At 45.7% G+C, this 22,543-nt stretch overlaps 1 protein-coding gene across 1 annotated transcript; it reads right to left on the reverse strand.

Moving 5' to 3' along the window:
- Window positions 1-213: 213 nt before the first annotated feature.
- Window positions 214-22,519, reverse strand: LOC8040900 (sodium-coupled neutral amino acid transporter 9). Its single transcript, XM_042289215.1, has 10 exons — window positions 22,223-22,519; window positions 21,423-21,549; window positions 19,647-19,735; window positions 18,163-18,226; window positions 16,019-16,112; window positions 13,449-13,619; window positions 8,869-8,901; window positions 4,746-4,913; window positions 2,573-2,677; window positions 214-338 (listed from the first exon to the last, which is right to left on the reverse strand). Exons 1-10 carry the CDS (start codon window positions 22,345-22,347, stop codon window positions 214-216), a joined length of 1,101 nt encoding a protein of 366 aa, XP_042145149.1. The 5' UTR covers window positions 22,348-22,519.
- Window positions 22,520-22,543: the final 24 nt, after the last annotated feature.

Raw genomic sequence — 22,543 nt, forward strand, 5'->3', positions numbered from 1 at the left:
TAGCCCTTAGTTATAACCATTTATTCAATCATTATCTTAATTAACCTAAACCTCCCACCATCGCCTCCGTCGATCCACAAAAGGTCCGGAAAACAATAACCATTGAGAATCACGGTCATAACTAATTACCCATCCATATCTCTTTCATCTAGATGCATACTAATTGGTCATCTGCTGTTGTCCTTTGCTAGAGCGAACGCAAGCTGCGCATCGTTAGCAACAAGGACTCACGTTGTGCTCGGGGTTCTTCTGGTTGCGCATCATGGAGATGACGCAGTTGTGGATGAAGAAGGACAGGCACAGCACCCCCGTCAGGGCAGGGAAGGTGGTCCTGAACACTGCAGGGAAGGAATACACCCAGGGCCAGGGGTGGATTCATGGGTCAGGCATGGGGTTTGCATGGTAGGCATTCGGCTAGCGGACGGGAGGCAGGAGGAGTCTGCTGAGATGTGACGTTACGGTGGAAACATTGTCCAGATCTATTTTGTTGACCCAATATTTGCTATGTCACCAAAAACTAAACTTTTGGCTGGTGTAATTTTAATAAAACAAAGTTGATCTTCAGGAGCTTAGGGAGGGGCGGTCCGTTGCAGTTTTTCCCACCCAATAAAAAACATTTGGTGACCGCTAGTATTTCATTTTTATCCGTCATTGAAACTGCTCATGGTTGCTCGACTAGAGTGCTTGTCAAAGCTAGGCGTTCTGAGATTTCAATCCGACATTTGTGGTCATCTCATACAAAAAGATTGGCAACACGGTGACAAACATATTTTGGAAAAAAAAAGCTCCCCAACGGCTATTTCGGAAACCATTGAATCTAACATCGTACGTCGTATACCACACATAGTCTACTACAGCCACACCGTTCATGGACAAAGCTAGCGCGTCCATCTCCTACAGAGTATGCAGAGAGCAAATCACAGTGATCAACATCAAGAGGCCAGAGACTTATGGTAGGAGACAACATTCTCATGCGAGACGCAAAGGATTCTTTTTGTTGACCTCAGTACCTGGTGTGCTCTTTATGTGTAATGCCATGACTGGCTGCATGGGTGCTCTGTGGAAGCGTAGGAGCACAAGCTCTGTTTACGCACAGTGTGTCCATTACTCGTGTAAGGAGGGTAGACACGAGAGGAGTTGGAAGAGTTCCCCCCAGTGTTTGTTGGAGGCGTGGGCATCCACCACAGCATTCCTTCCAAACCCCTAAAACCACAGGAATAAACGAGCAATTTACATCACGGAGTTAAAGGCGGAAACAAAACGCGGCAGATACCAAGTAAGCGCCGGCGTTGGTGGCCCCGAGAGAAGGAACGCAAAAGAGAGCACCAGAAGAGCGGAGAAAGGAAGCAGACGACAAGTTAAGCGTGCTCGTTTTGCCACGACGAGCTGAATGTCTTCGAGGGGTTGTCAACTCAATGTATTTTAGAGCGCAGCTCTTAGGTGCCCGTTTCCGGGTTGAGCGACGGTGCTGTTGCTGTCAGCGTCGACGTAACCACAACATAACCCACTAAACATGGAGGGAAAATTTTCCCACTAAATTAAACAAAAAAATGTCGGTAAATTTCCTGATAAGTTTAGCAGGAATATTTCCCTGCTAAATTTAACGGGGAACTTTTTGTTAAATGTAGTGGGAAATTTAGCGAAAATTTCCCACTAAGTGGGAGGGGAGCGGGAGAGGAGGGGCATACCCTCCCCTCCTCAAGAGCTGCGCTCTAATTCGGCATTACAGAGAACTGTAAACGTCTTTCATTTTTATATAATGTTTCAACACCATAGTTTTCCTGCAAAATTGAATGGGAAAACGACTCGATACAGGCCCTATAAGTGATGATTTGTTGCTTCTCTGTGCCTATTAAATCGTCAGCAGCAAAATGAGACACTTGGGACCATCAATTTCCACGCCTATTCCTCACTATTTTGAGGTGGCCGCAACGCATAGGACCTTTCCCCCCTTGCCTACTAATAATGAGCTACTAATAATTGTTTCACAGATAATGATCTACTAATAATTGTTTCACACCCTACGGACCATAAAGCCCGACCACGAGTGACTTGTGTTTTGGTTTCTGCGCTTGTTAAGCGCGCACTCTGGCAGATGGCAAAACCACCCCCGTTGCTCCATTTACCTTGGGTAGTTTGTTCGTTTGCTTTGCCGTTTGACAGAGAGAAGACGCTCCATTTAGCCGAGAAAAAATAAAACCGTCGCTCATAAGCGCGTGCACCAAAACAATGTGGCTTTGACATGGAGGCGGCTTTAACCAAGGAAGAGTTACAAGAGCTTCTTTTTTATAGTGATTAATGCTTGAGCATGTGTGATGACGAATCCTTCAGCCTTTCAAACTTTTTGGAATCAGACGACAGTTTGATAGACGGTGACAGGCGCGATGAAAAGGGTGCGAGTCCTGCGAGCATTCTATCGACTTTGGCGTCTGCACGTCAGTGTGGCTCAGTCCTGACTTAGAGCAAGACACACTGTGCGTGTGAAATTGAGCAAAATAAAAATTTGCTGTACAATCCTTAAACAAAAAAAAAAACAAAAATGAGTAGGCAAGGGGTTAACTCTATGACTTACATGGAACATACGAGGTGCTGGTCTCATCCACAAAGTCCACGTTGATGCCCCAGGTAAAAGCATTGATGAGGATGTAGATGAGGAGGTAGAACACCGAAACCGTCCCTGAGGCATGAGAGAGAAAAATACGGGCATCGGATCACACAGTCGGTCAGGGTGGTCCGTAGGAGCACTCTGGTGCCACACCACAATCAGGGACCGGCTGTTTCATTTCAAGAAGAATTGATGAAGGAAAAGATCAGTCAGATATATCCAAGAGAAAACATATAGATCACATATAAACAAGGGCATCTTTTAGTGACGGCAATCCGCTAGAATTGCAACATCCCTTGTAGTCGGTTACATGTAGGATTCCGTGTTTTCTGAGTTTATTTTCTGTCAAATTCTGAGTGTTCTTCGGAGTTTGTTCTTTTGCCAAAAATTCAGAGTTTATTTTTGTTCAATTCTCAATTTTTCCAAAATTCTAGGCTTAATTTTAGCGTTTGATATTTCTTGAATATAAAAATAAATGATATCCGGGTGTAAATGTGTGCTAGATTCAAAAGAATGCGGTTGTATCAAATGATCTTTGTTCAGCCGGATTCAGCGTTGGCACCATTGCAACAGGCAATACTAATTTGTCCCACGACAACCGTTGCAAACAAGTGTTGCTTCGATAAAAGTCAATAGCTTAAAATCAATAAACTGGTCATAATCAATAGATCAAGTTGCTGGGAAGCCAGTATTCATCCCATCCCATCCATCAACCTACCTACGCGGGGTGAAGTGGTAAAGGGTAAAATATAGAAGCTTAAACTGCTCACCCCTCTTCCCCCTTTTATGCTATCTCTATGGTTCATAGCTTTCACTGCTACAAAAACACAACCTTTCTTTCCTCTAAAAAACAAAAATAGTATGGCCCGAACTGGAAGACAGAACAGTGACTTCTGTCATGACCAGAAAGTACAATGACCTTTTGTCCCGAATGAACCTTGACGAGATAAGCGGGAAGATCCCTTCTGTTAATCGTCTGAAATTTGAAAGAAAGCTGGGTTGGCATTTTCTCAAGACCACCATCGACCCTGTGCGCTGACCAAACTTTAAAATACTGTCATTTTCTTTCGTATTTTTTTTTTTTTTGCATTGATACATTAAAATTTGGAGTTTTATCAGATAAATCCAAATTGATGAAAACTTTACCGGCGGGTGCTGTTCGGATTTATCAGAAAGCATAGAACTCAGGTTATGTGATAGAAACATATGCAGACGTAACAAATATTACATCTTGTGAAAAAGACTTTCAGTTCAGTTTTATTTTCCTCATAGGTACACTCTAGAGGGAGGTAGAAAACCAACAGCATTACAACTTTTTACAAACCATCACCAACTGGAAAAAAAAGAAAAGAAAAGTGTTTAGAAATGTACCAGATGGAAGAAAAGAAAACTGTGTTTTCACCGCAAAGGTAAACAGTACGTTGCCGAACGCATTTTCTCCACCCAACTGTAGCGCTAGTGGACACAATTTCAAAACATTTCTTGTTATCAGGTTTAAAAGTTATAAAAAATTAAAAAAATGTGGAATTAGAAAATGTAGTTTGTCCACAGTGGCAGATGTCATTCATCGCCATGTCCATTGGACCACTGCTGGTCGAAACTTTCCCGTAAAAAAAGTTGCTGAAAATTGCTTGCCGTAAAACATTAAGCATTCAACCATTCCACAATAAGCGCACACCCCTCAATTTTGTAACATCTGGAAAATACACAAAGGACATATCTTTGCACATTCTTGACCTAAGGGGCGCTCGTCATTTTACATGGTTGTCTTTAAATTTTTGAGTGGGCGCTTGCTTGTGATTTTACGGCATAAGTTTGAATCAGAGAAGGGTAAGTTCTGAAACTTTGGCATCTGGTCCTAACCAATAAAACCACATTTAACAGAGAGTAAGCATTCGGCGACGCATAGTTTAACCCTTGCGTGAAAGAAACAAAGCTCTTTTTGCTCCCAAACGGCCGGTACTCGTTGAATACAGCTCAGGATGCCAAATGTAATTTTAAGTAGTTAGTCAAACATAATTAATTAGTCATTTTGATACGCAATGTTGGTTCTACTTCTCTGAGTGGTGAGACTACAGATCTCTTGCAGAACCGGCTCAACTTCAGGTGCCACAGGTTACACTGAGGGACGTTGCCTCACCGAGTGCGTTGAACTTGTAGAAGAAAGAGGGAGACTTGAGGTTGATGACCGGGAAGAGCAACACCACCAGGGCCAGGGGCATGGTGTACTTGCTCTCCAGCACCGAGGAGGGTGACAGTTCGACACCAAGGGTCCCGTTGAATGCGTGCCGGCAGATGAGGTCCTCCCCTGGAATCAGACTCCCTACATTTACTGACCAGACTTCCCTAGTTCGGGACTTTTCGCTAGCCAGAGAAAATTTCACAACATAAGAGTTTTTTCTAACGAGAAACAATACCCGCAAACAGAAAATTTACCCTCATTCCCAAATGAGAGACATCTGTTTTAACAACATTTCCTATGTTTCCTAACTGTCTTCTCTAGTGTGGGACTTTTCTTTGGCAAGAGAAAACTCTCTAATGTTAAGCTACACAACAAGAGAGTACTTCCTCATGAGAAATAATACTGATGACCAGGGAAACGATCCTCGTTCCCAGATGAGCAACGTCTGCTGCAACAACATTCCCTATATTCTCTGATTGTCTTCTCTAGTTGAGTACCATATTTTCCAGTGTATAAGTCGCGTATTTTTTTCCAAATATTTTTCTTGGTGCGTCTTATAGACCATTCCATTTAGCGCTCCCTGGGCGGCACTATTTTGTTCGACCGCAGCGCCCTCTCCACATATCCGGGAAGTTCAGCGGGTTCGGCGGGTAAAACGAGAGAAAGGGCACGCGCCCGACTCCGCTAGCAGACGACAAACTGGGAGGTTGCCGTTCTCCATCTTTGGGCTGTATCGGCGGGCTCTACCGAACATCGAACTCTCGCTCGTGGCTGCCGTTGTGAAGTGGTTCACGTTCTTAGAATAGTTGTGGCTACTCCAAAATCAGCCTACAGCTCTCTGTTGTTCTATTTTGCTAAATGATCAACTAGCATATCTTTTTTCCGTTACTTAAATAGCAGTTGAGTCAGTCGGCAGTACTATCCTCAACTACTGCTTGTATTGCGGCAGGACAGCACGTTTTCTTTATTATTTCAGACTTCCACTCATGGTCGCTAAAGGCCTGCGCCACTACAAACTTTTGTATAGTAAAAAAAGGTTTACTATACAATTTACTTTTTGCCAAAGAGACCGGCCAATCTGACACAGTTTTCCCTATTTCTTTTTTTTTTATTTGCACGCAGGTAACAGCGCAATTGGACCCTGTGAGTCTTTTTATCTAGCATAATATTACACGACAACTGGCATACCAAAATCTGCGCATCTGCGCTTGAAAGTTCCAAAATGACGCGATTTTAAACAGAGTTTGCACGCCAGCCGGACGCTAGCTACAGCCCACTCGGCGGAGCGGACGACATGCGGGGTGAGAGGGGGAGTGCATTTTTTTCTCTTTTACCCTCTCTGCTATGACCCTAATGGAACGGTCTATACAATAATGCAACTTTCTGCATTTTTTTTTTTAAATTCAAGGTGCGACGAAATTTTTTTTATGCGCCGTGTCCCATTTTTTGTGGGGCAACGTGACCACGTAGCCATAGGTGGTGTTGCCCTTTCCAGGAGGCACTGCCGTCAACGCATTCTGCTACACTTTCCACAACTGACTCGGAAAGCGAGAAATTTTACAGTTTCCCCGAAGCGGCTCAGTGTAGATAGGCAAGACAGTGAGAATAAAGCTTTTACAGCGTGTGAGCGACGTTGCCTAATTCAGCCTTGGTTCCGTATTCTTTTGCTTCACTCCAGTAACACTGAAAGGTAAGTGGGCTAGTATACATGCATTGCAGAAAGTTCTTTCGCGTCTGTCTAAGTTTCTATTTGATGAGCAGTTTTTATCTGCCATGCTACAGCTGTGTTGCTACATGTAAAAGGAAGGATTGCGGCTAGCCTTCTTTTAGCAGCACCGAAAGAAGCTTGTCAAGATCTATTTATCTGTCGGCGCATTGATGCTTGCGTCGTCTCCGCGACTTGGCCTAGGCTAGGCCTAGTGGCCCAACGCATGGCTCACGAGTGTCTGGCATGTTAAACTTTCATGCTTTCGGTATGCGAACGCTCGAATAAAGCAGACTACCTTCTTATTTTGGGCGCTTTACATCCTTTTGCTGCGAAAAACTTGATTGCCCCCGTCAGACAGCGCCATGCTACAGGCATTTCTCGCGAGTCGAAACGTCAAAGTTGTGTGCCAAACGGTATGTGCGATCTAGCTGATTGTGTTAAACTCTGATTTCGCAACACCAATGCGCGTAAAACGGAAAAAGCTCATCGCGTGAGCCGTGCAAGGAGAGGCGACTTATACAAAGGTGCGACTTATATCCCAACTTTTCCGCGAAAACGGCTCAATATACGGAAGTGCAACTTATGCAAGGGTGCAACTTATAGTGTGGAAAATACGGTACTTTCTTTTTTTTTGGCGGAAAATATTGTAAAGCAATTCCACAACCAACACACTTTTCCCATTGGGGAAGAATATGTCTTTGAAACAGAGCTGCAAAGCAAGTGATGATGAGGTAGCGCAACAGTCTGATCTTGACAACCATTCAGCGCATGCAAAAACTTGAGCAGGCACTTTTGGGTGCCACCTTCACTTAACGGACATATGCAAAGGAAAGATTTTTTTTTTTTTTTTAATACAGCCTGGATAGGAAAAGGAAGTCATAAAACAAATTGAAAAAAAGCAAGAAAAATTTTTAGAGCTATATTTACAGTGCGAAATGAATTTGTAGTTGGCGCTCGCGGGCACCCGCGAAAAAGTGGCCGCTATTTATCACGTGACTGGCTGCTATTTATCACGTGGTGCTTGCGCTCTTTCGGAAGCTTCCTATGGTTTCTAAAAGTTGCTTATTCATCTTCGTTTGAAGTGCAACAAAAAACAAAGATTAATAAGTAACCTTTAGAGCCCAAAGGAAGCTCCTGAAAAAATGCAAACACCACGTGATAGACCTGCGCGTTGGTCAGAAATTGACGGCGACGGCGCGCTGGAGTGTTTTCTTCCGGTGGCGGCGGCGTACGAGGAACGCCTTGAGCCGGCGGCGCACCATGCTTAGCGTGCGGCGGCGGTGACTTTGCTGTGGCGGCGCACAAGTCCACCACGTGACCAGGGGCGGCTCCCGCGGGCACCAACTACAAATTCGTTTTGCGCCGTAAATATAGCTCTCAAAATTGTTTTCTTTGTTGAAAATAAATTTGTTTTATGACATTCATTTTCCATCTAGGTTGTTTAAAAATAATTAAAAATAATGTTTTTTTTCCTTTGCATGTGCTCCATGGATGCGACGGATGTGGTGGAAGCGTGGAGGTTTCGCGTACACGCAGGTCCAATGCTTAGCTGTCGCCGTCCCCCTGTTGGTGCATGACACTACCACAACAAGCAGAAGTGTTCCGCTCTTTCTCACTCTAAGGAAGTGGGATTATTCTGTCCAACTTTTTTTCGGTCACTGGCATTTGAACCCACTCAAAGGGACACCGGCTTGTCTCGTGCTTTTGCTGAAAAGTTCATTTGCAGTGTATAGGAGGGAATATTGCAGAATGTCACCACGGGTTCATTGAATCCCTTTTTGAGCAACAAATCACGGGTTAATTAGGCCCTTTTTTGAGCCGCGATGCTGTTCAGCGGCACGGATGTTAGTGGCGGGTTTGATCTGCATGTGCGTGTGGTTTTGTATGTAAACATGCTTCAGAAAGGTACAATCGATGTTGCAAAATCATTAGTGCTACACATTCGTCGATGTAACTAGGGATTTCCACCATACTGTTGCTTAAAGATAACTCTAGTGTTTAGTGTAAGCTCTCATAACATAAATACTTGGATGGTTTGCTGACAGACATAAGCAACATTTGCCCGTGTGAACATTCAGATTACGCTTGTTACCATATGTGAATATTGTCGGTTTCGGTTTACGTTAGTTTCAATTTGAAGACAATCATCATCATCATCAACATATGATGAAGGTGCAACAAAAAATGGAGCATCATGAATGGCGGCGACCAACACTTTCTCAGCCTCCTTGCAGCTCGTATCGCAAATGCAGCCGACAAACCAGGCGACGCCGATTGAGCAGTCAAAAACACTCTAAATTCTAGGCCCACTAGTCAGCCCACCCTCACCTCCCATTAAATCTGCACAACAAAACCCCGATGACAAGAGCTCACCATTCTCGTCTCCAACCGTCCCAGCGATGTGACCTGAAACGAAACAATTCACCAAATGGGAAAAAAAAAAGCTCCAGTATGCTGTGAAGTCTGGAAATTCTGTACAGAATAGACTGAGCGTTCATATAATGCCCAAGACCAGAAGGGCAAAGAAACAAGACTCTGCCCATTTTATTCCTCCTAGAAATCGCCTTGTATTTGTTCAAAAGGATTTGTGTTTTTTCTATGAACCGAAATAAACCGATAAAAGTAATCCCAAATTCATTTTGACAAATTCGGTTTTTTGTTAATAAGAATTTTTGAGGAGTACTCTGAAGATGAAGATGATTGCCCATCCGGAAGATATAGCGCAAACAATTTGAATGTCCAAAGCAATGCAAATAGATGCCTGGGCTTCTAAATGTATAGAAATTGAATAAATGTGCAATGTGCTATCCAGTAAATTTCCTTTTTCAACACACCAGTCCATAAAGCTCCGAGTTCCACAATTATGACTTGTCAAAAACCTTCTTGATAACATCTTTCTCTTTATCACACTTGCATATGGTAAGAAGGAAACTCGAAGAACTATTATAACTGATCAGAAATCACAAGAAAGTAAAGAAATTGAATAATGCAAGCACGCAATTGCAATATTCATACTTTTCCAAGTGTTGATTGCGGCAGGTTACCCCGTTGAGACCGCTTTTTACCAAGCGCTCATGTAATACAGAAAGCAATACCCGCAGAGCTCGCTTCCGCAGGTACTGCTTCTTCGCAGTGCATCGGTGCTCGGTAAGAAGCGCTCTCAACGGGGCTAACCCACCGCAATCAACACTTCGAAAAATGCAAATAGTGCAGTTCTTCACGAAGCAAATATCAAATAGCGTATTATTCGAAACTACTATTCGAAATTTCGAATATTCGCACAGCCTTAATGCATAGCCTGTGGTTGTTATGACAGCAGAAGGGTAGGGGCAGACAGTTTTGCCTAATGGGGGCATGTCACACGCTCTCTCCCCTACCCCCTCTCTAACACCACTTTTTCTTGCCTTTTCACTTCCCACCCTCATGCCCTTAGCACTTTAAGGCTAAAAAACCTTGCAGTAAAGGCAACTTTCGAAGCTACCCTTTTGCCAAATCAGGTGCAAGCACCTGTGTTTGAGCACTTCTACAGAAAATAAAACAAAAAGGGGGGGGGGGGGGGGGGGGTAACTGATTAAGCCGACAGAAAGTTAACATTATTGGAGACAGTAAAAAATATGAGAGAAAGAATATGATTTTTTTTAATAAAGCGGGTTCAAATAATGGCTAAATTTATTTTTTGACAAATTTTAAACTTTATTTAAATTATTTCGCAAAAATAAATTAAACTAAAGCGGTACTAGCCTGTAGGACATGTAGAGGCCTACATGTGTATAGTATTTGATAAGCAAAAGCTGTGGTGAATACTGAGATACAAGGCTCAAAATATGTCACCAAAACGTCAAAGAAGCAATGTTTGGCATTTTTTTATTTCTGGCATAAAGCGGTTTAACTTAAAGAGAAAAAAAAAAAGGTCATCCATCATACACTTACAAGAAGAGTTACTGCGAGTGTATTTTTTTTACCTATTTATAACAACCTACAGAACTGGGTAAGAGTAGCATGCAGCCTAAATGTAGCATTTCACCCTGCTAGGGTGACCAGACGTCCTGTTTTGGCCGGGACAGTCACGTTTTTGAGGTCCGTTTCTGCCGTCCCGTCTTTTTGTCCCAATAAAGAATCATGTCCCGTTTTTGCAGGGGTTCACAGTTTCGAAATTGGCACCAAGCGAGCAGAAGCAAACCGAAACTATGCTTACTCGTTACAAGTATCTTTTACAAAAATAATCGCAACTACTTTAAAATATGAGTTAAAGACCGAAGACCAGTTCGCGTTTTCCACTTTTTCCCTGCTCCCTCCTTTCCCCCCTTCTACCCTGCCCAGCGTTGCATGTTTCCTCATCCCCCAGGGTGAGGAGGATCTTCTGCCTTGCAGAATCTTGTGTGTGGTCGTCGGCCTTCAAGCAATACGCACAAACACGTCCACCTCGACTGGAAACTGCTATACGCACGATGCGGAACTTGGTGGGTCTCGTATAAAACTAGTGGTTACCAAAAACTTCAGTTTGCAATACAGAAAAAAAAAAGTTAGCTTAGTGGAAAAGGGCCCGCTTCATACGCAGCGGATCCAGATTCAATCCATAGAGTGTGCCTACTTTTTTTTTTTGTAGGGCATTTGGCGATATTTACAATTCTTGTTTACAATTAACACACACAAAAAAAGAAAACGAATGTTGTTGACGAAACTTTGCTGAACTAAATAGTATGCGACTCCCTTTCCGGCGGCTTGGATTAGCTTGGGTTGCTGGTTGTACGGTGGGGCCAAGTGGATTAATAGTTTCGTAACGAGCAGCTGCATACTGTCGCCGAGAAGCAGTGTGAACGCAGGCGGGAAATATTCACCCAGAGAGTAAAATTTAGTGCAATACGGTGACATTTTAAAATGACAGCAGTTATTTCATTCAATTTTTTCTCCCAATCTCAATCTCTTGTACAAACACTCCCCCCTCCCTTCCCGCTCTGGGATGTCCCGTTTTCTACTTTAAAGGGCAACTCCGGTCCATACTTTCGATTTTGGGATTATGACTGTTTTTAGTGCAGTCAGCATCCCTGAATTGCAAGATGTCATTTTTTTTCTCATTATTGTGCGTAGCCTTAAAGATATCGACGCCTGAAAGTTTTGTTTGGGGCACGGCCAACAAAACCGAAACTAGCCGCTCGAGGCCCCGGCAACACTAGAAATCAGCCACTATGTGAATGCGACGTCAGGATCGTTCTCGTTCGACGAGTACGCAGGCCGAGCGCCACCTACCTCTGTTGCGCTAGCCGTCTAAAGATAGGAAGTAAGCTGATTTTATTTTAATTCTGTATACGTGGTAGTTATCGAGCATATGTAGCAAGAGTTAGTGTGTATACCCAAAAGCTAGCGACTGGAAAACCCGTGAACTCGTTCGGTGCCGTACTCGGTGGCTGTCGCCGTGTGTGTAGTCTTCCGTACTCGTCGCTAGGCCTAAATTGTCACCTGAGCTCCGTGGATGGAGCGGCGTTGCTTTACACCGCGCTGCCAGTGACATACAGTACTGGGGACCCTCTCGCTTTCGCGCTGCGGGTCAGTCCCAGACACGAAGGTTTGAGGCCCCCCGGCGCGGGCCGCGGCGCCCGAACATACGTGTGCTGGGCTGTACTCGACTGCTTTTCGTTCTTTTTTCCTTGGGCGCGTAAATGCCGAAATCCAAAGTCCACTCGTCGAACAGCGTTCACCCACACCTTCTCCAATTTCCGGTCCGTCGGACACTTGTGAAAAAGCACCTCCGTGTTGCGCAGCCCACAGTGCTACGAATTGCACTCGGCATCTTTTGAGGAACAGCTGGGCAGTCTTGGGCGAACCGAGTTGCTCGCTAAAAGGAGTCTTGGAGTCCTCACAAGCAAATAAACGAAAGGCTATACCGAAGCTACACGGGCCACAGATAAAACCAGCGGCTAAACACGCCAATCACAAGCCGAAGTAGCGGTTATAGCGGCTCAAAGAAGCGCACTCTGTGCAACACCCGGACCGGAGGAAAAAAAGAGAATGATACGTACGTCACGGCCCAATGTTGCTTTAGCAATCGGCAATCCGCTGGCCGCCCGCTAAGGAGCAGCAGCTCGCGGCGGGTCGCATTTTTGTTATCGGCATTAGTTGAGAATGCGGCGTCCTACGGACATAATATTTTGGCTGGGGTCGTATTTTATGTCACTACAGCGATACCAGTAATTTATTTCATTTTGAGTTTTGGCTGGAGCTGCCCTTTAAAGGGAAGATGGGGCACTTCTACATTTAAGAAAAAACGCTTGAATTGCATTCATTTGGCCTTTAGAATAACAGATATCAAAATTATATTTCAATGCGACGCGCCGGAGAGCCATACGAGCGATTTCAAAATAGGACTGAAGCCCCGCCTCCCTAGCCTTGGGCAGCCAAAATATCCGTCGATGACGTCACGTACAGCGACTGTCTTCCGCGTTTTTCTCGCGTTTAACAATACTTGCGCAGCAAATGGTTTGGGTATTCGGGTTCAGGGGGTAAAAATACACTAGAATTCACTTCTAACTCATTTTTTCCAAGAAGCTCCGTAGCTTCCCGTTAAGGAATATGGTCACTCTACAGCCTCCTTCATTTCAAAGGTGTTGCCAAGATAAATAATATCTCTACAAAACTTTTAAAATTGGTTTTGTACACTGCAGAAATGAGGCTATATAATGCAATTTTTTGAGACAAATCAAAAAACCCACCCCAACACCCGTGTTTGATTTTAGATGAAACCACCCTATTTTCACTGCCAGGATGAGAACGGCAGGGCTGTTCTCATCCTGTCAGTGACCACTGACGCAAACACGCAATAACTCGCCATATCGTTTTGAAAGGTTCCAGAAGACCAAAAGTAAGCAGAGGCAGAGAAGTCCAGTGAAGATAGGGTTGAACCCTGCCACCAGACTTCTACGCAGAGAAGTCCGGCGATGGGAGCCCTGCCCACCCACTGTGCAAGAAGAGGGCGGTGCCTGAGAGGAAGGTGGCCATGAGGACCCAGAAGACCACGCAGGCCCCCAGCAGGGGCAGGAGGGAGAAGGCCATGGCCAGGCGCTCCCCCCAGGGGCCCAGCAGGTGCCTGCACACGTCCGAGAACTCCACGGGTCCCCCTCCTGGAGGACCTGCGCACGACCCGCCCCCCGTGGGCCCCTCCATCACCACGAGGTTTCCTGGGACCTTAAAAAAACACTGCATTCCCATAAGCTTTTAAAAAACTGTCTTTTATCATCAGATTTTATGAGAACACCATCCCAAAGAACTGTCACAAGGAACCATCTGAAAGAAATGTTTCGAAGAACTGCCACAAACTGTCCTTAAGCACAAAGTACCTTCACTAAAGAACTGTCATGAAAAGGCACCGCAAAGAACAGTCACAAAGAACAATCATCAAGAAATGTCACTAAGAACAGTTGAAGAACCTTCACAAAGAACAGCCATGGAGAACTGTCACTAAATAGTGCGCCGTGACACGACACCATAGCATCCTGTGATATCACGGTTGTGTGACCTCGTGATGTCACATACAGACAAGCATGTGCCCAGTTCATTAAAACACATGCTTTGCTCTTCGCCCTTTGTCAGCATGATCAAGGTAGTGTAATTTTTGTGGCTAAGTGTGGCCATTCCTTTTTTACAAAGCATTGAAAAGAGGCGTCGTTGCACTTTGCGTCCCCACGAACTTCCGGTGAAATGAGAAGATAAACAACCCCCACTGTAGCACCGCTTCTTACGATGTTTGTGAAATGTTTTATGGCGAGTTCTCCAGGTGGTTAGCTGAAGAACCGGTTAGTGAGAGATTTGTTGGAGCTTTTTTTTACTAAACAGTGACAATTTCGACGTCCACTTTCAGAATAATCTGAAGTATTATTTCGATGACTGTGACGCCACATCTTGGAGACGTAAACATATCTTTAAAATCATTTTGACATCTCCCATTAAGATATTTTTTTCATTATTAAGATGTCTCAGACATGAAACTAGGGAGCTTCAGAGTACGAACTGGAAAGTGGTAGAAAATTGCAGCAAAAAATATCATCTTGCTTGCAGTTTGTGTTGCAGTTCAACACGAGTGTTTCGAAAACAAAATTTGTGCAGTCGACTGCAGTTTTGATGCCCTTTTAGGTGATGGGAAATGCAAGAAAAACTGATCAACTATCAGGCTGCACTTAATGTTTGCTGGTTGTGCTTAACATTACAGAATGCAGTACTGTTCCTTTTCACAATAATTATATTTGAAGCATTTTATATAAACAGAAAAGCCGGGCAAAAAAATTTGCACTCGATTGAACGACATTTGCTGTCGGAAAATGAGCGTATCTCGTACAGCCGTGGCGCAGACTGAAATATCGAATTTTTTGCTCAGCGCATCAGAACCTTTGTCGTTTGTTTGCACTGGTCAAGAAACATCAAGGAAGCTGTGTTTGCATTTGCAACATTTTATTTATTACCCCGATTGTTTCGTAGCCCAGCCACTCGTTATATATGAACCGAAAACAAAAGCTAAACTAAAAAACAAACCCACGAAACCTGGTTGGAAACAGGGTGGGAGCCAGATGCAAAGTGAGACTTCGTGACCATACGAACGTGCACTCGCATGGTAGTGAAGGCGTGGAGGCACAAAAAGTGTGCCAAACTCCCAGTGTTACGTGGTGCATGCACTTGTGTTTGCTACGTCCAGGCAAGATAGAGGGACATCCAGCTCACCTTTGAATTCAACATTTTAAGCGCAACGTTTACCGAAATTACAAGCCAGAGCTCAGAACATCACTGCCAGGCATGTCATGCTTGAAAGAATTACCCACCGAGCCAGTCGAGCACACGCACACCGAATAGGACTTTCCCAAAGCTGAGTAGGACAGGAACTTCTTAGGCATGCAATACAGCGACCCACGACTCCATCAATACAACACCGACAACACAATCGGAAACTAAACAGAATGAAACCACAAACGGCTGCTGCAGTAACGGGGAATGCCGAAATAATAAAGCTACTATTCTTATGTTTTACAAGTGACGTCATAGATGTAAAAATAATTTTTGAGAAACGTCAAAATAGTTGCTGCCTTTTTACTATTCCCGTAAGACGACTGATCCTCTCTCATCTGTTGAATGGCACAGCACAAGGACCACACTAAATCCCAACTTCATGATTTCTGTAGAACTTCCATGTTCTAGGAGTTACGGCATCAACAGGCTCGGAAGGCCTGCAGAAATGGGGCGACCGGAAGTCTCTCGGGAGCCAAGAGACGGCTTGTGTTTGTGAAGAGAAATTAGGTCAATTGTATTTGACTGCCACTGTACCAACCAAGATGCGAACATCGCTGAGGTGTCATATCAATTTTACGCGGGTCTTTGTACGCTTTACGTTTCACCTCAACGTTACATAATCCTCCCAGTGCGCCACTCGTCCACATTGGTCGTTCCCAACAACTGTTCCTTACGCTCGTTCGCAATGATTTTTCGTAAAGCACACTCTGCATTAGCAAGTTATCCGAAAGTCGAGCGTCCCTAGTGCACCCACCTGCCAGCCGGGTGCTGTCCAGCACCCTGAAGGCGGTGTACAGGCAGAGCCCCCCGATGGCCAGGATCAGAAGGGTCCCTGTGGCAAAGCCGGCCTGCAACACAGACAACCGCCCGGTTTGCCCCTTTCCTGCACTATCGCCTGGAGCACATCTCCGACCGCTGCACTTGTCGCGCCCTTAAACGTCGCCCCTTGGATTCCACTGGGTGATGTCGCTCGAGCGTCACGCTGCTGCCTGCCAGAATCTTGGCAGTGGCATAGCAACAGAGTTGAACCCAACGGACGCTCCTCGTCTTGCCATAGGCCGCTCTCAGCTCAACGCTCCGCAGAATTATAAAATGAAAAGCGCTAATGATAGACAAGGACAAAGGATAAAGGCGAACACGACGATCGCTTATTCTCAACTGAACATTCATTTTAAGAACAGCTAAAGCAAACAAGCTCCAATAAACGGAATGCACCGAATCACCCAATGACGTCACCCATCACCACGTGTCAATAAAATCTCTCTTTTTGACGCATAAAATTTGATGGCTGGCTGACGCAGCCTTCAGTGCCCTCTTTCCTTATAGCATGCGCTTCTAGCACCTTCCGCACAACTTTTTTACAGGCCCTCCCCGCAGTCGTGGTACTTTGAAAGTTGGGCAAGCGCAGACAATCTCTGCAACGAAGAAGGCGGTGTCAGCCAGCCGTCAATTTTTTTGCATCAAAAAGAGATTGATTTTATTAACACGTGGTGATGGGCGACGTCATTGGGTGATTTGACGAGTTTTGTTTTAACAGTGGTTGTTTGCTTTAGTTATTTTTAAATAAATGCCCAGTTCAGAGTAAGCGGTTATCCTGTTTGTCTTTCTTTTTTTGTCCTTGTCCCATGCTAGCGCTTTTATGTTATAAGTCACGAACCAACTTGAGTGCTTCACCACTTTACTCCGTGAAAGCTTCTGCGGCGACGGGTTGTGGAGCGGCACCGACGGCGGCCTCGGGGTTTCCGCGCACTTTATCGAAGGGACTTCCGCAAAAACTGCCAGGGCCGCAACGTCCGACCGTGTGACATGTCAGTCGCAATGGCATTGTACAGTGCAATCCACTTATAATGATACCAGATATAACAATGTGCTGCTTATAACAATCAGTTTCTAGAGTTTCAAGACTAGAAACGCCCAGCTTCTAGTCCAGATACAATGATAATCAGTTATAAACGATTTGATTTTTCGGATTTTCTCATTATCGTTATAAGTGGATTGCACTGTTTGTCTTCGGGACCTTTTTCGACCCCCAGCTGGTGTGGACACCGGGCATGCCAGTCCGAGACGTGTTTCGGTCTCTGCTGACGTGGCAAGGGCGGGGGCGACGTGCAACCCGAAACTGCCTGCAGCGCATCTGCAGACGGTGCAGTTGGCGTCTTGTTCCGTCCGCACATCGTAAGCGGTCCGAATAAACTTGGTACGCACATCATGTTAACGCGCATACCCAACTTGGCACGCACGTTGCCCCACGACAATGGAAACTTCGTCGCACGCGGCGTCTTTGAGAGAAATTCCCACCGAGGCTGGCCCTCCGCTAAGAGCAGAACATGAAGCTTGTGCCTCCCACGATCCGCTTAGACGCCGGTGTTTCGCGTGTCCTTGAAAAGCACCTGTCAGTCCTCTTCGCCCGCCATGCCTCCTGCGCACTCTCCCACTGTATATGTGAGCCCGCTCGCTTCTATGTAACGCGGCCATGGTGCTGAATCTTCTGTCCCCTGGGAGAAGGCCAGCGCGGGAGCAACGGATTGGACACTGGCGCTGCGTTGGCGTTCGGCTCGGACTTCCGTTCCATCCAAGGCAGGGCGGGTTCTGGACAAACGTTGACGCAGCGCTGGTGTCCAAACTGTATCCCCTGCAAAGCTCCTCCGTTACGGAAGTGCGTTACGTAACGTAATTGGGATGTTATACTTTGGCGTATCTTTTACTTGAAAAACGATAGTTGAAGCATGAATGTAAATTCAAAATGAGCATTAATGAATACATCGACACGCTGGATTTCATCGAGCTATGTGCATAAACAACTAGCCGAGGAGGCACACGAGGGTTTAAGCTCGTCGAGTTATGTGCGTAGGTCGCGTCTAGCAGGAGGCCCCCAGAGGGCTTTGGGACTCCACTGACCTGCGAGATGGCCCAAGGCATGCTCAGTAGAGAGGTGCCCATCATTGTGTTCCAGATGGCGAATCTGCAAAGGAAGAGTGCTCAAACACTGCTCTTGAAAAATAATCTCGACTTTTCAACCTCTCAAATGAGCAAACCTGCTTCATGTGGTTTAATTATATTTACCATGTCTCCTGGCGTATAAGTTACACCTTTGTATAAGTCGCACCCCCCACTCGGCGCAGTGAAACTATATTGAAAATTCCACGTGTGTACTACTATGATTGCAATATACAGTGCAATCCACTTATGACGATACTACATATTACGATGCACTGCTCTTAACGGTCAGTTTCTAGAGCTTCTAGACTATAAACACTCAGTATCTAGTTCAGATACAACGATAATCAGTTATAACAATTAAATTTTCGGGTTTACTCATTACCGTTAAAAGTGGATTGCACTGTATGCTCAAATGGGAGCAGGTTTCAATATTGTCGTGAATGGATTATTCGAGAAAAATTGCTACTCTGTTGCATATTTCTGCAGCAAAAGTCCATATTGTGAGAGCCACTGATTTCCCTCCCCGAGAAGGCATAAGCCACGGACGTTCTGGCCAGAGTCCTCTGCCTTCGAGCCTGCTTGCTCCGTATCGTGTCGGGGAGAGTATGCTACCATGTTGGAATACTCTCGCACTCCTCCGTGCATTTCCCGTTTTCAGGAGACCAGCGAGATCGCGCTGGACAGTCGGGCATTCCATCCTTCGAGTGGACGACCGTCTGGTCGAGGAGTCTCGGGCGACAAGTCGAGTCGCGGCGTACAAGCTCGTCCGACCAGCGATGACTCGATGCCAGCATCTCCTCTGGCTCCAACAGTCGGCGTCCCCCCCTCCAAGTGGACTTCCGTCTGCGGAAAGCTCCGGCCCGAACTCCTACTACGACGGTTAGTGGCGTGAGCTCGGACCACCGGCGATGACTCCGCTCGCAATGCCCCTTTGGCTCTCAGGTCAGCGGGTGCTGCGGCTTGCTTGACTGCAGTGTCTTGTTGGGGAGCCCTGTTTACCAATAAACGCTGTTGGATACCGGGATTGTCGTTGCTGGCACGGCGTTGGCAAACCTGGTGCAGCGACCGCCCTCGCTGGTAACCGTCGGCCTCGCGGTGGGACAGGCATCGGGTTCCCCTTTGAGGACCGGTCCCCGGACGTTATTCTCCCCCCAATACTTACACGAAAAACTATACAAAATGCACTATTAAAAATTTTAAAGAATTCTGAAAATTTTTTTATTTTTTTACATTTTCCATGCCACCTAGGTAGCCTATTCAACAAGAAAGCTACAGTGGGTTTCAACAAGTCGTGTTTCGTGCACAGAGGGTGTTTTAGATGGACACTCGGCGAGAAACTCAGCAAGATTGCTGACTTTCTCGCTGAGCGTCGGGACCCGCCGAGACCAAAGTTAACGCGAGTGTGCCGCAAGTTCCCCGGTCGTCCCGCGACACCCACTCACATCGTCACGAGGCTGCTCTGCTCTCCTCCCACCTCAGTGTTGAAGAAGGGAACCAGGAAGTAGGCCGGCACCACATGGTCGGGAATAGCCTGCCACAAAGGTCACCAGGAAATCCGCGCGTCAGGACTGTCAATGGAGATTTTCAATCTGGCATTTCTAACGTAACTTCGGGAGTCCCTCAAGGCACCGTCTTAGGGCCTCTTCTGTTTCTTATCTATATTAAAGACCTTCCTAATTTGCTGTCCTCTAACATACGTTTGTTTGCAGATGACTGTGTGCTATACCGAAAAATTAATCATTCAAATGACCATCTAATCCTTCAGCGAGATCTCGACAATATTCATAATTGGTGTGACAAATGGTTAATGCCCCTAAACACGTCAAAATGCAAATTACTTAATTTTACTTGCAAAAAAGCCTTTCCTCATTCCCCCATTCTCTTGGTAACACGCCTGTTAGTGTTGCTTCTTCTGACAAATATCTGGGAGTTCACCTCACTTCTAACCTCTCATGGATCACCCACAATAACAACGTAACTGCTAATGCTTCTCGAACCCTCGGATACCTTAAGCGTAACCTCAAGGCAGCACATCCTCAACTCCGTAAACTAGCCTACGAAACTTACGTTCGCCCAAAACTTGATTATGCTTCACCAATCTGGAACCCCCATCAAGTCTACTTAACCAAACGTATCGAAGCCGTCCAAAATCGAGAGGGACGTTTTATAACACTGAGTTATTCCTATAATATAAGTGTTTCTACTCCCAAAAGTCAGTTATTCTCTCCCTCTGCTCGAAAACCGCCGTAAAATTGCTCTTCTGTGCCTCATCCATAAGCTCTACTATCACGATAATAATATACCTTTTCTTGAGCCTCCTAACAGATCTTCCCATCGAACCACTAATAGCAAAAGTTTCAAGCACCTAACCTGTAAAACTAATGCATTTATTAACTCCGCTGTCCCGCGAGGCATCCGCGATTCGAACAACCTTCCCAACGCCAGAGTCGACATTAGTGACACCGGCCTGTTCCGTGAGGCGATTTCTACATTGTTTTCATAGTTGGCTACCTTATTTTTATATTTTATTATATATGTATTATTCTATTTTATTTTTTTAATATTATTATTTATATATTTTTTTTTTGTCGAGTGCTTACATAGACGATATGTTGGTGATTTTTGACCTCATTTGTTTCTGTGTGGATTTTCCCTGCTATTTTTATAGCGTGTACAAATGTATAATTGATGTTTTTTTGTTTGTTTTTTTCGCTTCGTGCGGTGTTCTGTAATTTCGATTTTATATTCCTCGCCCCCCCTTATGTAATGCCCATTGGGCCTTTAAGGGTTGAATAAATGAAATGAAAGGAGATTGGCCAGGTTCGAACTGGCTCCACGCTCGGAAGCATCGGCAGCCAGCGTTCGGGGCGCCGCAACAACAGTAACAATCACTTTCGCTCATACTTTTTTACTGAAACGTCTACGGCGAACTGCCGTGATCGCGGCATCCGATAGCACGACACTTCGGCTTCTGTGTCGTCATTCGTTGCCAGTTTGAGACCACTTTCCATGCGTCGGCGGAATAGGAGGCTACTATACGCGTCGGTGGGAGACACGTTTCAGACATCGTGCTAAAGTGGCACAAGTGCGCGGGTCAGAATGTCGACACCATGCGCTTGTGTTAAAGAAGCCCTTTCTAAAGGCTGGCACCCGCGTCTGTCGTAGCCCCGTTTAAGTCTCTAGACGGCCCTCAGCGTATCCGACAAAAAAAGACTGACCAGCAACTGTGTGGCTGGATGCACGAGCTTGTTGTAGTAGCGATAGCGACTGTAGGTAGCCGCAGCGTTCAAGTCTGGATCCGACAGCACCCGGCCCTGCTCCCCGACCGGGTAGTGGAAGGGCTTCCTGCGGGAGACCACAGATAACAATGCCAATTTCAGACGAATCATACCTATCCACATTTCGAACACGTCTTGGGATGTCTTTGGTACGATGTATAAGCAGTACTAATGTGGCTTTAGGTACGCTCCAGAAGGTTGAAAGAATGAATGAATATAATTATGCTTATTTTCAGGCAATCGTGTGGGAGGGTGAAGCAAGAGGCAGCTCAAGCCACCCGACGAGGCTTCATCCTTGTTACAACACTGTGACAGTTCCAACAGCAAATATAAGTGAAGGTTGCATCCGAATGAATACATTACTTTTCCCTACACAACTGAAAGAATAAAAAGGACAGAGTGATCACCTAAATTAAACACAAAGTGGGATGATACAATGACAGATGTGAACCATGATAGAAGAGTTCATTCCTAGATCCTCGCGCTGCAACACGAATTCCTCGGATAGGGTCCGGCTTGAAACAGGCGAGTATTTTTATGTCAAACCCTCGAGGTCTTCATGCGAGACCTCGACGAGAGATCGGCCAGAAGGCTATCTGCCTTTGGATAATACGGCTATCAGCGAGCTTTATCTGCGACATGTCGCAACTTGGTTGCCGTGGAAAACTTGTAGCGCTGGTCACTCGGTGAATGAGCGAACGGCGCCAAAAAACTTTCCGCGCAGTGGCACGAGGACTGACCTGACAGACTGGCTGGATAGCGCCTCGCTGGTCGAACTGCACGCACTGCGGTTGCTGCGCAGTGACTCGCTCGCGGCCTGGTTGACGGGAGTCTGGAGCAGCGGTGCCCGTTCATCGTCGTCCATGAGTCTGTGTCACTGCCACGACCAGACAGAATCGAGTGAGAGCTGCCCTCTGCAGCATGCACACCGCACGCGAACTATCCACCACTTTTCTAGTAATTTTTTTAAAGTAAGGCTCATCAGGCAGACGACGCCGATTGACGCCTCCGTAGCTCCGATACCTTCAGCCCCTTCAGCAGATGCCAGAGGCAGCAGGCTA

This window comes from Ixodes scapularis, unplaced genomic scaffold (genome assembly GCF_016920785.2).
Source record: "Ixodes scapularis isolate PalLabHiFi unplaced genomic scaffold, ASM1692078v2 PGA_scaffold12__126_contigs__length_90152505, whole genome shotgun sequence".
In the NCBI taxonomy this organism is placed as follows: domain Eukaryota; kingdom Metazoa; phylum Arthropoda; class Arachnida; order Ixodida; family Ixodidae; genus Ixodes; species Ixodes scapularis.

What these genes read in the sequence shown, in the direction of transcription:
- LOC8040900 (XM_042289215.1), bottom strand. Translation starts at nt 22,347, where the DNA reads ATGGACGACGATGAACGGGCACCGCTGCTCCAGACTCCCGTCAACCAG. An exon ending in CACCGCCCTCTTCTTGCACA is followed by an intron (nt 8,902 to 13,448) that starts GTGGGTGGGCAG and finishes GTTTCGTTTCAG; the next exon opens with GTCACATCGCTGGGACGGTT. An exon ending in GACGGTTGGAGACGAGAATG is followed by an intron (nt 4,914 to 8,868) that starts GTGAGCTCTTGT and finishes GTCTGATTCCAG; the next exon opens with GGGAGGACCTCATCTGCCGG.